At 33.3% G+C, this 17,172-nt stretch overlaps 1 protein-coding gene across 1 annotated transcript in view; it reads left to right on the top strand.

Annotated features, from left to right (window-relative positions):
* Positions 1-17,172, top strand: part of LOC113495580 (SCY1-like protein 2) — a 138,050-nt gene that overhangs the window by 18,962 nt on the left and 101,916 nt on the right. The window contains exon 2 of the mRNA XM_026874356.1: positions 11,713-11,945. Within this exon, the coding sequence (XP_026730157.1) occupies positions 11,781-11,945 (165 nt within the window). The 5' untranslated portion in view covers positions 11,713-11,780. The remainder of the gene's footprint in view (positions 1-11,712; positions 11,946-17,172) is intronic.

Below are 17,172 nucleotides of genomic sequence, written 5' to 3'. Positions count from 1 at the left end.
CTCTTAGGGTCTGGAAATAAATCTGAAATTGGCAAAAATCTATTAAAGATCGCTTCTTCTCCATCTGAGAAGATTCTGGTCAAGCAACGCACTGCAGACTGGTATTTTATTCGGATGAAGAACTACTAACTGTAGTGTACAAAAATGTTGAAATTTGAGCTAGATTTGAATAATGAATTCTGACTTACTTAAACGAAACCAGTGTATGTTAGTTACATGTTAGCAACTAATGTGAAATGTATGAACTAGCAGCGCCCCGCTATTTTTCCCGCTTAGTGGCTGTTTCAGTGTGCTTTATATGTCCAAAACGCAAATTATTTTTCTTTTTGTTTAATTTTCTGATTTTTCCAAACTTATTCAACTATCAAAGACATTTAGGTACATAACGAAAAATGGAGGTTCATAAAAGTTTTTCGATCCGCTTCTATTTTATAAATGGTTCTTTTAAATAAAAATCTAAAATTATTAGCTAGCGCGAGATGTCTTGATAAAGCATAGGTAATTAATCGCTTAGGGTTGGGGTTAACGTAAACGTCATAGCGAGAATGGAAGAAAATATGTAAAATATTTTCACTTTAGTGATCTATGAGCAGCTAAAGAATAAAGTCGTTTTCTTTTCTGATTATGCGTACTTTTTGTGCCTAAGAAGAGAAATGAAATAAAATTCTCAAACGCTTATGTTTTCTTGCAGTCTTAAATTTTTCTCGCTAAAAGATTAGCGATTTTTCCGCAAGGAATAAATTTCTCATTGCTTGCAAAGGTCTTTGTTACAATAATTGGCAGGTATAATCTTCTTTATAGTATTAAAGCTTTTAAAGCGGAATAAAAAGGCACAAACCGGCAAAAGGAAAGAAATATATAGAAGCAAAAATTCAGCGCCTTTGTCCTTTGAAATGCACAACTCAAAAGAATAGTTTTTGTTGGAATTCAACTAGTATTATTTTACATGAAGAGTACCTTTACGTATTTAAATAAAAGGAGCATAAATACTCTGATATGCTTTCCTTTTGATATAATTTATGATGTAGTATTTAAAGGGGAGTTGTTAAAGTTGACAGCAGTTTAACTCTAATACAACTGCCAGCGCGAGTGTACGACGCACATGCATTCAATTGTATATTTTCAACATGCGGATTTTCAAGACATAGAGTTGATGTGATGTGAGATCCTAGCCGTTTGCTTTTGAAAAGTATCAGTAAAAGTACGATCATAATTAATAATCAAATCAAGTAGTTAGAAAAAATAGGGATGGTCTTCAATCGTGTAAAAAGAATACTGTTAGTAAAGAAGTCCCGACATTACCTTTCTTTTATTGTTTTCTCATATTTTAATTCGATAGAACACTGAAAATAATTATCATTTACATCAAAGTAAACCAAAGCCAAACCGATTTTATTGAAATTTTCTCCAAGCGTACAAGATATTGAGCTGACAAGTCAAAGTCACGTCACTTGCCAAAAGTGAGTGTCATTTTCATGTATTTGAAGATATCTATACGTTTTTTATGCTAATGCGATTGAACATTGTCTAAGCCACATCGACCATTGTAGCATATCTTTAACTTCATAAACAATTGAACATGGATATATTGCAATTTAATGTTTAGGATTGAAAAAGCTAGCAAGACTGAAGCGTTGCTAAAAACAAACCAATGAAATCCGTACACCAATAAATTTCGCAGCCATATTTGCAAACCTAATAAATTGCTTTTGTCGAATGCCTTTATGTTGCTTTTGTGAGCGTTGGTTACTTTTTTCAACTAAAAGTTGTATACAGTACACTCGATTTCTCGAACACTGATCAATGTAAAAAATTGTAACTCGTCTATCAAATAAAACGTATTTTCAACGTTGTGGTTTATTTTATAATTCATGGGCAGTTGTGAATACTTGACTTTTTATTCAATTGATCAGCTTTTCTGGAAATCGAGCTTATTGCATTATGTGGTGTCGTTATGACTTAACCTAGAAATAGAAGTATAAACAAATAACGTAATGTTGAAATAGTAAAACTGTGCAACAAATATACAGCAAAAATATATCTGCATTAAAAAATACACTTAGTATGATTTTTTAATTTTTGTAAGATCGTAGACGCGGTGGAAATTAAACGGAGTGTTTGCACCGAGCTCGGCGCGACGCGTATCATAACATTTGCTTTTTAGTTCAACTCTCAAATATTTGCACAGAAATTTACTTATTTCTTCATTAATTATTTGTGTTAAGCCGTGTTTTACTGTTGTAATGCTATGAAGTCATGTTGGTAGAACGCTTATCAGTAGTACTTATGCTTTACGTGTTTAGTTAGTGTAAGGTATTTAATTCGATCAAAAATGTGATCACATATACTACAGGGTATGTTGTCAAATTTTATGAACAAGTACCTAGATGGATTAAAATAAATTTGAAATGTGAAAGGTATGAAAATGACAGCTTTCTCCAAAAGTATCTTAAAAAAACTTCGCATTCATTTTTCTGTTGATGATAATAATAATATCCTCAAATACAAGTAGTCTTGTTAAAAAGTTGATCATTTTCATACGTAGAAAATATGGCCTTGCTTTCCTTTATACGATGACTCGTTGTATATATGTAATTAGTCAATGAGATCAGATGAGGTTTACTAATTACTTAGGACGGATATAGTGCGGGTACAAAACGCGATTCATCTCTTGCCAAGTATCCTTTAATGTGTTGGCCTTTAGCAAATAAAGTTACCCAGCTGCCGACTGACAATTAAACACAGTTTCTTCGTTTCATTTTAAACTGTAAATCGACTGTAACACGCAATCCTTTGTTTAATAAAAAAACAAATCGGTTTGAGAACACTCAAAGATGAATCAAACTGAAAATTCGATGCGTTTTTATTTTGAAATACTCTCTGTGGAAGAAAACATTTCATCGAATAGTCTGGATAGCATTTTTTCAGCGTCATTGTAATGCTATAAAAAACAAAAAACATTTCTTTTCTGGTTTTATCTTTTGACTCGAATCCATCCTTTTCATTCTTATTTAAGGTAAAAAAGTAGTTTTTCTTTTAGGACGTTACGATGTTAACAAATTCATTTTACAAAAAAATACATGTCAAAAGAGTAGTGAGTCTCACATACAAGAAGGTTAAAGAATTTTCAATAGTAAATTGTTCACTGTCAAGTTTACTTATTTGGCCGTTTACTTGCATCACTAGCTCAAGACTGAATAAGTGTTAGTCACCGTCGTTCACTATAATAAGGTAAATATCGCCGCTTGACCAAGTCACGTCTGTCTTGCAGCTGCATGAGCCGAGAAAACGTAAAAGTAGAGTAATATTTATGTCTAGAAGATATTAAGGTAACTTGATTAATCCACATGCAAATATAAAACATAACTGCTATAATATAAAAGACTAATAAAAAACAGAGATATCAAAAAACCGTTTAATTTGATCCTCAAAAATGTCGTAGATATATCTTTGGAATCAAGAATACTTTATAAAAAGAGTTATCGCTCAGCTATTTAATATGAAAATAAATTGATCGCAGATTTAAAAAAAATGAACAAATTTTACGCGCCTAACGTACGCAATTTTATAAAAAATAAACGCGAAGCAAAAGTGGATGGCTATTAGCATTTTAACAAACTAAAACCACTCAATGAAGATTAAATTTGATTTGCACTATAAAGGCTCAAAAACAACAATACGCTAACGAGTTGACTTCATAGAAAACATTCATCAACGTGAACTATTTTCACTGAAAAAACTAAATGCTTGAAGCTAGATAATAGAGGGACCGCTCCAAGCATCTTTGTATGCCGTACAAAAGAATCGTAAAAATATAAAATATATTGGTATTTTGTCGGGTCCGGTCACGTAGCGACGCATTTGGCCAAGAGGTCGATAAACGATAATACCGAAAGTAATACTCCCACAATATTAATAAAACTTAATTAAATGTATAAAAAGGTTTTAAGCTAGGTTAGACGGATTTTTTCTTTTTTTTACGAAAACGGAGCGAAAGCGGTTTCTTTTCTATTTTTAGTCGATTGATTTAAAGGCTGTAACTGTTGGCTTTTTTGGATAAATACGTTACTTTAATAACCACAGATGCACTGATATTCTTTTCTATCGAAATGTATGAGAAACAAATCGGAATCCTCGTTTTTGATGCTGACGTTTGAATTACGAATATTTTATCGATGAAAAGCTTGCCGATGTTTAAAGATCCATGTTCTTTATTACTTAAATAATAGTTTCCTTTAAACTTTTTTTGATTATTGATTACTGCAACTTAAATCCAGAACAGAGTATATCTCGAAAAAGTATTTTTAACAGTAAGCAGTACAATACAAAATCGTTAAATGAAGTAAATCTCAACTCGAGACTTTATGAATCCAGTATTATTGAAGAGAATAAAGCTTGTCTTCATCTCACAAAAGCAACAGGCGTTTGTGGAAGCGAGACCGAACACACACCACCGAGCGTCATCTCTTTCACACCTGTTATACCAATTTAACTTAACCGGAGTTTATATTGCCGAGCGAACCGAACCATGTCTCTAAGCTAACGACACCGAAACGTAGATTGAGCATTAAAATAATAGAGATGTGAAACGTGCCCTAAATGTAAGTCTTGGAAAACGCTTACGGCCATAACGAGTTATAAATTCACAATGAAGGTAGTATCGCAATCTTTTTCAATATCAAAGTATAGTATGATAATATACTGCACTCGATTCATCGCAGAAAAAAATATTTTAAATTCATCTTAATCTCCTGTAAATAAATACAAGTAAAACATTCGTTAAGGTATTTCAATTTAACAAGTATTTATTTTCATCCAGACTTTCCTTGAAGTATTTAAAAGATTTTCTTAAAATCTTATACCTATTATTTTCTCCCTTAATATCTACAAAAAAGAGTTCTTAGTACCGCCTCGGGAATAATCGTCTAATGTTTTAATACTTTCTGCTCTGTTAGGCGCTTATTTTTTTTGGGCCTTTCTTACTTGTCCTAAAATAACTTTGGCAGTTTTCTTTGACGCGTATAACCCTTTGGTCTCGACCATTTTTGTTTGTGGTAAAGACTTTTTATGTTCAGGTCAACCGTCTGATAGTTTCAGACAGAGAAGTACACAACACGTGTACGATTTAATATTACATTATTTATTTAAGCAGATAGTTGTAACAGTAGAGGTACGTTTCCGTAATTCATTTCACTTATTGAACCTAGTCTCTAATTAATTAAATTATCTTTGTATTTTACGACGATTTTATTTATAGTATTTACTTTATACCATAATATAATGAAAACCTTTTTCTCTTATTATTTTTCGCTTAAACAGAATATGTCAATGATATTCTCGTAAAAGAACAGTCCAATGATATTCAATTACGAGATATTATAACTCTGATACAAGCGTGGGCCTTATTGTGACATCAAAGATTCGTTCACGAAACTAAAATCAACCAACAAATAACATTTATTAATTAACTTGTTTTACCTTTACATTTACAATGTAGGAGTAAGAAATAAACAAAGAAATCTCATTTTTCCAAACAAATGTAACATGAGAACTCAAAGCCTACATTTTGTAATCGAAACGAATGTTTTATTCTCGTTCCATTCCAGTTGTATTTATTTTATGAGCAAGTAATATCTAGTATTAATTACACCTCCTACGATTTTTTCTGTCTCTTATCTATTTCTGAAACAAAGCTGTGTTTGTAAGAATTACAACATCGATTTCATTTTCCTCAATACATTCATTTTATATCACGAATACCTTGACGAGCGTTTTAAGAAAAGAAAAACGCAACTTAGATCTTTGTTCGCTACCTTCGATACAAGCAAACTATCCTCATACATTAATGTATATGACTTGTAATGGTACCTGTAAACGGCCGAACGTTGTCAAAGATTCAATATCCATTGTCGGAATACTGATAACTTTGATGGGTCCTTGTAAGGAGGGCTCTCGGGTGACGTGGGTCATTGTATACAGAAGTTTGTAAGCTTTGATGATGCCGTATACGTAACCTTAACATACACTACACAGGGAAACAGACTCAATATATTCTAAGAACTTCGTTTCGTTTCGAAACGAAACATTGTTAGGAAATGGACCAAACATTTTTACGTCCAACTGTAAGTATGAGAGTAGAGCACTTCGATTTGATTTGAAGCAATTACTTGAGATTTGTCTGATTTATCAAAATGCACCTCAGACTTTTTGCTTTTAAGGCTAGATTTAAACGAGAGCGTTTTCCAGAATATCAAGCTACGTAACTTTCCGAATGCACGTTCTGTTTGGTGATATTGTTACGTTTGGTGATATTGTTACGTTTGTGACATTTAATGGAGTATTGGGCCGCATAGTCATAGTATCCTAGCCAGCAGCTACCTCATATTCTCCGCACTCTTGCAAAACCTCGACGAAAATGTGAGTGTGTATAAGTTTGTTACCTCTTTACGCACAAAACGCTGGACCGATTTCGATTATATTTTTTGGTATGCAAAAACTGACACCTGAAATTAAGGCATACAGCAGGCATCCAGAGTAAAAGTCGCGAGCAACAGCTAGTTCCTAATATATAAAACTAAGATTAACAAAACAGCTGACTCTCGAAATTTGATTCCTATAAAGGTTTGAAAATGCTTTAGTCTAAACTCATCAGACTATAATAATTTCAAATATCAAATTCTAACTAATTTTGGTTTCCCTTACCAGTGCAAGCAGCCGAATTATTTGCGGTGGCTCACAATTAGAAAGTCGAAGAGGAAAGCAATTTCTTGTTGCTGTAAGAAAAATACCAAAACGTAAATTTGTTCCTGATTTGTGGTTCTGTAGACAAGTTGGGCTCCGATCCTTAATTGACGAATTAGATGTGCACTTAGAGGAATACTGTTGGCAGAAAATTAACCGATGCTGTACTTATTTTGTGTCTATATTTTTAAGGGGAAGGCTCTTTTGGAGTTTTTGTCATAGCTCATTAAATTTACCTAAAATTAATTATACAAACACAACCTATGCAAATCGAATTTGTTCATTAGAGACTCTTGAATATTGACGGGTTTTCGAGATACAAATCTCTTTGGCCTATTCAGTTTCTGTAGGACCACATTGCTATTGCTGCGAACCCGGCTTTGTTCGCTAATCTCAAACAATGTATTCAGGATACATTTGAATGGTATATACGGAACGTCATATGTAATCCATGGCGTCTCCTTTGAACCATATCTTCATTATCTGTTCTCAAAGACAACAGATCTTCAAGTGCGAGAGAGACAAGTAACTTGTTCATGTACTAAGAGCGCATGAAACAATTGGTGGGAGCGAGAGCGCACGACATGGCGTCTCTCTTCCACTACAGGAACAAGGCTTTGAGGTCTGACTTCTTCATAAAAATATAACATTTGTTTTCTCTGTTCTTCGATCAAAGTAAAAGGCATCGTCACCCAAATGTAAAACGCTATATTAGTTGTAAATTATACTTTCGTAAATCGAAACTTCAAATAACTGAGTTTGCTTAACTGGAATTTCCAGACTCGAATACTGTAAATAACTAAAGCACTTTACTCGGCTCACATCGTGTTAAATACTAACTAAAATATCTGATCGACAGTTTAGGTAGACAGTGGAATTTAGTTGTACGTTCCTCTTAACATTGTTTGGTATCAATGAAGTGCTTGTTACGAGGCATTTTGAGTACAACCTTAGAGTTTTAGTTAAAGTTTCAATTCATCAGAGTTCCTTTCGTATCGAATTATAATAAGGAACATTTTTTTTATGATTCGACAGTATAATGGTACGAAAAAAAGAATATGTTTTAAGAAAATTAAGTAGAAAAGTGGCTAGACTTAGTGTGAACTAAATTACACTACGTATAAGGCGCCTTAAAAGTTTCGGCCGAAACAGTGAAACTTTTTTTTTTTAATTCATTCAGTATAGATTAGTCAATGAACTGAATTAATATTCGTCCGATTTTTACGAAGAAGCCATTTCAATACACAAGATAATACAAAATATTTCATTTATGTATTGTCACATTTATTATTTAACATAAAAGAGCTCTCAAATACAGATTTAAGTATTGTTTAATAAATTCGATTATCGTTGAACCCAATATAATAATCTGATTTAAATAAACATTTATATAAAATTATTTATCTGAATATCGGTGTTTGATACGTGAAACATAAATACGTGGAAGAAATGGTATAATATGATTCTGAATCAACTGCTGAAATTATTAACTTAATATTATGTAATAAGTAAATATTATTGAGAAGTAATATTAAAACGATTTTATTTTATGATATGCAGAAAATTGAAAATTGAGACTGATAATTGATTGTTGAATTTGATTGTACCTATACTTCTATACGAATGTTACCTTGATAGCCTACTCTGAACTTAATACTTGTTTAAAAAATGATAAGTTTGTTTTCTATGTTGTACCGTATCGGTTCTAAAATTACTAAATTGATGTAAAAATCTTTCATTAATTTACATTTTTGTTTTATCTTCTAATATATAAAATTCCCGTGTCACGATGTTAGTTACCGTACTCCTCCGAAACCGTTTTTATGAGATTTTGTATACATATTGGGCAGGTCTGAGAATAGTGATAAGGGTTGCTCACACTAAAAAAACATATTTTATGTTTTGGACGAATTTTTTTTTATAATTTGGCATTAAAAATACATACAACTAGAAAAAATCATTATTTGGCAAAACACCGTTTGCTGGGTCAGCTAGCTATATGTATAAATATAGCTGTCAAGTGTGTCTAGTAACAAACGCATTTAATAATGACAGAAGACACACAACGAAATTGACGATCCATTTACAAAGTCAAAAAGTTATATTACTCAGATAATGAGATGCCGAAGTTTCATTAATATTATTTTTCGATATTGCTTTGTAACCGTTAAAGACTTCCAACGTTTGATTGTCAAGATAATCTTTGATACAAAGAGTTCAAATTAATACGGAGATTGTTTTACAAATACGAATATTCCAATCTTCGAAGTAAATGAAAGAGACACGATTTTTATTCTGTTATGAAGTGGATAAGAGCTATGGATGCGTAATTAATCGTATTTTAATAATGAAAAAAAAATACGCATTGTTTCATCGTAAAAGTGAACAGATTTTTGCCGTAAAGTAATAAAAATCACAATGTATTCAAATTACTAAGACTGCGTTATCTCGTACCTGTATCGCACTTAATTAATTAATGTAAACGATTTTATTATTATCACTGCCGCGACTACACTCGTTAACTTTGGACAGCTGTCCAAAATGGCTTCTATCGCTTATAATAAGAACTTTTGTAAATATCCTAAAATTGTTTCAAAATTGAAAAAGGGTTCAAGAGAGTTTTTTTTTTAATTTTCTGTCTACAAACTAACATAGACTTACTAGACTTAGAACGTTGACCTAGTTATAATACAGAACGCAGATAACTTATTGAACTATCAATACATCGCAAAATGACTGGCTTAGTTCAACTTGGCTAACCTTAACTAACACAGACCGCAGACAACTTCTTGAAATATCAACACGCCGCAAAATGGTTGGCGTTTTAACGTGAATATATGCACAATTTTATTTCCATCATTAAAGATACCGATAGTTAGCTACTCGACGGGGTTGAAATGCAATTTTTCCGCCCCTAGTCTTGATATCAAAGCATTCCACGCTCTCTTAACCACACTTAAACTTGTATATGCGCATTAATATCGTGGCGGCAAACTTGTCAAGTAGCTTCTAACTTGCTAAGTAACATGAAAGGACTTTAATTTATACGTTTACTCGTTTTGCTCTTATTGTGAGAATTTGAAATTCCAATGTATGAAATACGAAATATACCTGAATATACGAAAGATTAAATGGTCATTCCATTCATAAATAATATTTTGACATTTTGATTTTAAATCAAATTATTTTGACCGGTTAGCCATCGATCCATTTTTGCAACCACTTGTAGACCGCCAGTGGTTAGGGTGGTAGTTTAACGAATCATAATACATTTATGTCGCTACTCTTCTTTTAGTGCATTTTGAACAATGTATGCTCTATTTAAATATAAAATGGGTATTTTATTTATTTTAGTTTTTTGGGGAACTTACGCTCACCTCCTCCTTAATGACTCAACATGAACGGCCGCATGACGACTATTTTAATTGGTCGGTACATGTTAATTAATAGCAATAATAGTCTCCATTTAATATATTCAACTTACTAGAGGAATTTTCAAAATAACTTACTTTTTATGCGGACCAACTAAAGAACAAAAATAAAGGCCAAAAACTTGTCATCCTTAAACGGCAACAAAGGTGATACAAAAAAAAACGCTGTTTAACATGCACCGTGTGAAGCAAATGTGTTAAATTTGTTAACGGGTCGTCCGCTTTCCATCAAGCTTGACATTAAATTATGAACTTGCAACATTGGTGCATTGTACACGTAACTGTGTTACATGAAAATAATTATTAGAAACACGCTGTACATATTTTTGTAGGACAATATGTTGTCGTATTTTTAACGACTTTTGACTTCAACCTAAAAAACATATTTGTTTCTATGATCAAATCGGAGTCATTATATCACGAATATTTTTTGCTAGCCATCGTTTGTTTTCATTTTAGCTAAATGATTTGTTCTGAATTACTTTTACGATACATTTCCCTAGTATCTACCAATCCGTATCAAATAAAATACTAAAATGGGCGTAGGTACAAATATTTCATTTAGATCCCCGCAATAAAAGGAGACAGCCTTCGGTACTTAAACCATAATGAAAGCGATCGCCCTTTAAAGAAAGCCACTACAAGCGCGGCTAGCAGACTAAACAATTTGCGCAGAAGCCACTTCGCTTAAAACGCCGCAAACAGACAATTAATAAAATAGGATTCCAGTATTCCCAGCTATTTTAAGACCACTACCGCCCGTGACGTCAACGCTTTTCTATTCTTTAACAATGCGTAATTACTTGTCTTATTAATTTCATCTCTGTCTTTTAATCTTAATGTAAGTGTCATGTTGTAGGTTAAATAAATTCTTCCCATATGTTTTATCGAGAAACTTCCCAGGACGTTTTTACTTGAATTTAATCAAATATTGTATCTGAATGTCATAACTAATTTTTAATCAACAAATTGCAGACTCTGGCAAAAATTTACTTGAATATTTTTATAAAAAGGAGTTTATTAAATAAAATACATCTTCCAATAAAAAGCATTACCTTGAAATTCAATCTGATATAATAATAATACTAATCTTGAAACGTAGTCCAAAATTGGAGCAATGATACGCCCTACTGATACTATTGAATTACAATTTCACAATAATTCGATAAGGAACAATGTTGGTATAATATTTGATGTGTTTTCCTCAGACACAGGGAAAATGTGAAAACCTATAACTTGATTGTCTTTCTGTGTTGAGCTTTAGAAATATATACGCTACTTACGAACATTATTTTTTCCACTATCCTTTTTCATCCATAAAATATCAAGGAAAATAAAGACATTATTTTCCTTCTTCAAGTTTTGATGTGTTTTGGCGTAGTCAATATGTAGCACCTTTATAAATCTATTTTAATTTTAAGCTATATACCACTAATTGGTTTAGACATAGTATTATACACTAGGTGTCTGTCTACTATTTTTATCAAGCTTATAGTTAGGAAAAGCGTACAACGTAATCAAAAGAACTTCTCATTCACAGGGGGATCTGGTTCCGACGGTGAAAGCAGCGGGTTTGCTTCTACTATCGGGAGGAAGATCTCTTCGGGGATGTCGGGAATAATCTCAAAGTTGAAGAGTGGGACGCAGCCGCAGCCGCCCCCGCTGGAGAACAATCCCATCTGCCAGTACTTCGAAGTGGGCAAGGAGAGCAGCACCGCCGGCCCCGGGCTCATCTGGCGCGTCCATGACGCCTACCGCAAGAGCGACGGAAAGGTGAGTACGTAAATATGACAGGTGTCAATTGGACGCAGCCACTTTGAGGGGAGTACATTAGCCCGTAGATAAGTATCAATTTTACAAGGGTATGCGTTTTTTTTTAAATATTTAATTAATAATGAGTTCTAGGAAATACAAAAAAGAAGCAAATTGCGGCTATAAGAAATAAATATGCGATTCTCAGACCAAAAATACACACAAAATTTCATAAGAATAGGTCGAACCTTTTTGGAGGAGTTTAATTTCGTGCACCGTGAGACACCAGATTTTTTATATTTAATTAAAAAGCTTCACTATCTAAACTGATACAAATGATACTTGCTAGATGGGCGGGGCACAATTTGAACGACTTCTGGCGAGCAACGTAAGGTAATTCAGTTTTTTAGGTAATAGTACTTCTTTGGCGGGTTTCGAGAGCAGAATTATGACTCCTTACATTTTTTTCGTAACTTCACAAATATTTATCGAACTTTAAAAACCTGATCTATAAATAGTTTAATAATAATCATGTAAATAAAAGCACGAGGCGGCACTTATGAGCGGCACAGTTTTTACAAAAATCGATAATTCAAACATAATTACTTGACCTTTGCCTACTTAAAGTGCCTTTTACTTCACAAATATAATTATTCATAAATATAAATATGGCAGTCCTGGTTCCAACATACTCCCATTCAAAATTTAGTGAAGAACACCCAAAAAACCCATCTTTATTATCATTCAAATCTCATAAAAATCGAATTGAGCCCTAAATTCAATTGTACGCAAATAAAGAAAACGCATTAAGTATTTACAAAATACGATACAAATTTTAAGCCTTGATTCTGTATGAAACAAATTAATATAATGGAAAGTACAAAAGTGCCCAGTAAATCAATTGTCATGCCGAATTCGTCGTAATGAGCCTTTGTTTCATCAACCGAAATCAATCACGCGAGGCAAATTAAGATTAAATATGCAAATTAAAAACAAACATTCAATACAGTAAAAAAATACAGAATGTTTAATTCGGAAAGGCGAGTCGTGCAAAAGAAAAATGTTTTAAAGTCATGATAGTGCTCCGACGATATCAAAGCAAAATATTTATTTATCACTTTCTTTGAAAAATCTATAGGTAGGTACCATAAAAACGAAGTATAGAGTGCATCATAGACCAGACCCGCATTCTGATACTAGCTTCAGTAAAAGCATCATTCAATTCGAAAAGCCTTTGCAGAGATTAGCCCTTTGAAAGAAACAAAAGGCTATTTCGCTAAATGGTATTCGTACCAATTTTTCCTTTTTCCCAATGACAAAATACATTTTGCATGTTGCCACTGCTCTGGGCAGTCATCTTTAAAGATTAAAATTTGGTTCGCGACAGAGATATTATTTTGCTAATTAATTAAATGCTGATACATACGAAATATTTATTAATGAAAACACTGCGATGATTGGACGCCACAATGTTGACTTGCAGCCTTCCGATCTTCACCCTTATTGGATGTAGCACGAGCTGAGTACTCAGTATAAGCTCTTAAAGCAGGTTTTGTGAAAGCGGGACAACGCTATGCGCTGTGTAATGCGCCGTCTCATTTACACTACTCTAAGTGTTTCGCTTTAAGAATCCTAGCAGTGGTAGAGCTATTATCAAAGTTTCGTTTAGAATAGCTAACATTATTACACTGATACTGTCTACTCACGTCGGTATTTGAACTTTGTGTTTATAATACTTTCGTGGAATGCACTAAAAGCTTTTATAAAACTGTCATAACTTTGTTTTATTTGTCGATCTTTGGACTCGGATTCGTCCTTTGAGATCTAAATGGCAACAAAGTTTCAAAGACAATGTTAGAATAGTCGTATTGCGTATGTTTTATTTTGTTGATATCAAAGGCGGTACTTCAAAAGGGCGTGTTGTTGCTAGATTTTTAAATTCACGCGCTACAATATTACTCCACAATTGTTTTGCAACTGTCAGCGGTTATGATGACATTTACCGCAATCTGCGGCGAGTCAAGATCGCACGGTATGCTGTACACATATTGTTATCATTGCGACAGTGATGGTGCAATACTACGCAGTAGGATTAAACCTCGATATTAACAAAAACATTTGACTCAAACTGTATGTAATTGTTTGATCCGTTTAACCTTTACACCGAACTTAGCACAATTTTTCACACAAAAGAAATAAAATCAGCAAACACGGACTTATTTAACAAACCTTTCAAATCAGCCACGTGAACGATAAAATAAGTTTGAATCAAACCATTAGCTCCTATTTCATTCAAACATGCTCGACTCTCCTGGGGGTCCTTTACCTTTATCTATCCTAAATGTTTAAAGGCTCTGGTGTGTATACGATACGTACATACAAACAAAACACTTTCTATCTCGTACCTTCGAATATATTGATTTTAGAATTATAAGGTTGAGGCCCCGTACATTGAGATGAATTGTTGCCTGACATCTGAGCCCGACCCGGTTTATATTGAGCACAGTACCTTTTACAAATGTTTTTCCTTGTATGTGCGTAATGGCAATTACGATGGCATGTATTATGCTGCTGAGAACCGCAATACATGTTAAATATCTAGATGAGTAATTAAATAAAAGAAGTATTGTCGAAGTGAAAAGAAATACTTTCCAAAAATACCAACAATTTATTGGCATTCGTCGTTAAACAAAAAGATACAAAGCAAATTAATTAGTCTCAAATTGGAAACCGAGAACGAGGAAGCGACAATTAATAATTAATTAAATCATTGTTCGAATATAACTTATTGTTGCCAAGATCAGAGATGAAACCGCAAGAAATTTCCTTTAGTGGCAACTCATTGTTTTTGGTGCAAAAAGACCTTAGCCACCGCCAGTAAAATGAGCTCAATGAAATTGTAGCTACGAAAACCTATAATTACCTTCGTCGAGGCGACCAACCACACACTTTTGCCATTTGTTTTCACTTAAATAATGAGGTCTACCTATTAGTATTTCGAGGACATAATTATGATAGTAGGTATACTGCACAAAACAAATTGCTAAAAGTGTCTTAGTTTTCATATTAACTTTTGCAATATATTACATTTCTTGTAAATCTATTAAAAATTGAATAGAATAGAATATTCTTTATTGTACACCATGGAATTGCAGCAGTGATTCATAATACATACATATATTCATATTTAAATAGCAGCTAGTTAATTACGATGATACAGACACTCATTAATTATTCGAATGGACTTGATAATTTGTCGTGTATTGATATGCTAACGTGCCATTGCATGCCTAGCTTTGAAACTTCATAGCACTAATTAAAAACGAAGCTTAGAGTTAATTCATATGAAAAATATTTAAATGTTATTATTAAAATTTCTTGTACTAAATTACAATACACGACACCTGTAACTGTAGCTTCTGAACCAAAAAGATGTGTAAAATCTTTGAAGTTTCAATCATGCGTAATAGTACAATCATAAAGCCACAGCCACGAGCCGTATACACAGAGAGCATCTGAGCTGTGTCACATCAAGTAAGCGAGTACTAACACGTTATTAAGTCTAAGAAGCGTCTGACATAATTAATTCCATCACTCAGCTACATAGCTCCTGAATCATCATAACCTACAGATTGAGGTATAAATAATTGAGTGATCTTAACGCGGCCACAAGATGTCTGCGGTCTCGTGTTTCTCTCGCTCATGAAAGCATACTCACCTAAAAGCATTTACATTCAGGGTAAGCCATTTGCTAATAAATTAAAAATGGCCGTAAATAGCTGAGTTAAGTGAAGCAATAAGTATTCTGAAACAAGAAGGTTTCGAGCTAGCTAGATCGACCTTAGTTAGTTTACCGGTGGAGGAAAATAAACTGAGATACATCAGTATCGAGGGTCGAAGAAAACATTTAGTCAGACCGCTCGCTACGTTAGAGATTGGACGAATAGAAAAACATTCAACTTAATGAAAATAGGTAAGTGAGACTTAATGGCCTCGCAACTAAGTGTCGATTGAAAGGTCATGAGAACGAGGTTTGCTCGTTAAATGCTGGTGCGAAACCACTTATCAGATTAGAATATTGGCGTGTTGAAGTTCTTAGTACGTATGCCTTGTTGTACATTTTACTATTGAAGTTTCAAATGTGGTGATAGGGTATATTTAGAAAATAAACAATTACATTTTAATCCCCGAAAACTAACATATTTTAATTTTTGTCGTTTTGAATAACGATGAGTCGTTGCTACGCTAAGCCACGCTACGCCGCGATAGACTACGCTGCGCCACAATACGCTACGGTGGTTCGTAGCATATACTACGAACCGCCACAAACTGACGAAGAGCGATTTTAAGTCCCTTTAACCCTCAAAACGGGACTTAAAATCGATTGACTATTGTTGGACTCACAGACATAAAATATCGTTCTTTAGTTTTTCACATTTTCGTTCATACTCTATTCAACAAACAGCCCCGAAGCGATCGCTTTGAGAACAACAGGTAACATTTCAAAAATATCAGTTCATATCAAGCAGAATGGCCTGAAACTACAGCATTTTATTGCTTGAAGTTGTCTGTGTATCCATTGTGTATGTATATTAGATACACCTCAGAGGATCTAACCTAGATACAGATAGGTTTATGTTTAGACCGGCCTTATGCAGGGGCATCATATATTATATTTATCTTATAGTGCGACAGTATTCTTACAGCTTCTGGAACTGTGTAGGTATTTATTTGAAATACTAGGCATATTTCAAATGAAATGTTTATTTGAATAAAAATGCTTGAAACATATCAAACCTTTTTGAAGCTTGGATGTTCATTATGTCGCAGCAGAAAGGTTTAAGCATCGACTAACAACGGTATCGAGTGGTTAAACTTAAACCGTAGTCTACAGCTCTATTTCCTTCCCTCTTGCTTTCTCACACAAAAATTCGTTCTCCCTCTCTCTCTCTTTGTATTTTTTTATTTAGAACTACCTATAATAAAGATAATTATTTGAAACAATCATCATAACAGTTATCAAGGTTAATTATTTATGTGTAGTAGAATAACATAAAGCGAAAAAATCCTATTGAAAAGAATTATAAAAAGAGAAAGCTCCACATTTCACTTTCGCATTTAACTCGCGCTACGGAACTTGAACAAACCGCAAATAATTAATCCGTGTACAATGTCAAACTAACATTTGTTCTAAACAGTTTGAACTAGACACGTGTACAGCAGAAATGATTTAGATATTACATAATAT

This window comes from Trichoplusia ni, chromosome 7 (assembly GCF_003590095.1).
Source record: "Trichoplusia ni isolate ovarian cell line Hi5 chromosome 7, tn1, whole genome shotgun sequence".
NCBI classification, from domain to species: Eukaryota; Metazoa; Arthropoda; class Insecta; order Lepidoptera; family Noctuidae; genus Trichoplusia; species Trichoplusia ni.
The sequence above is the reverse complement of the archived record's forward strand: the minus strand, read 5'-3'. Positions and strand labels throughout refer to the sequence as shown.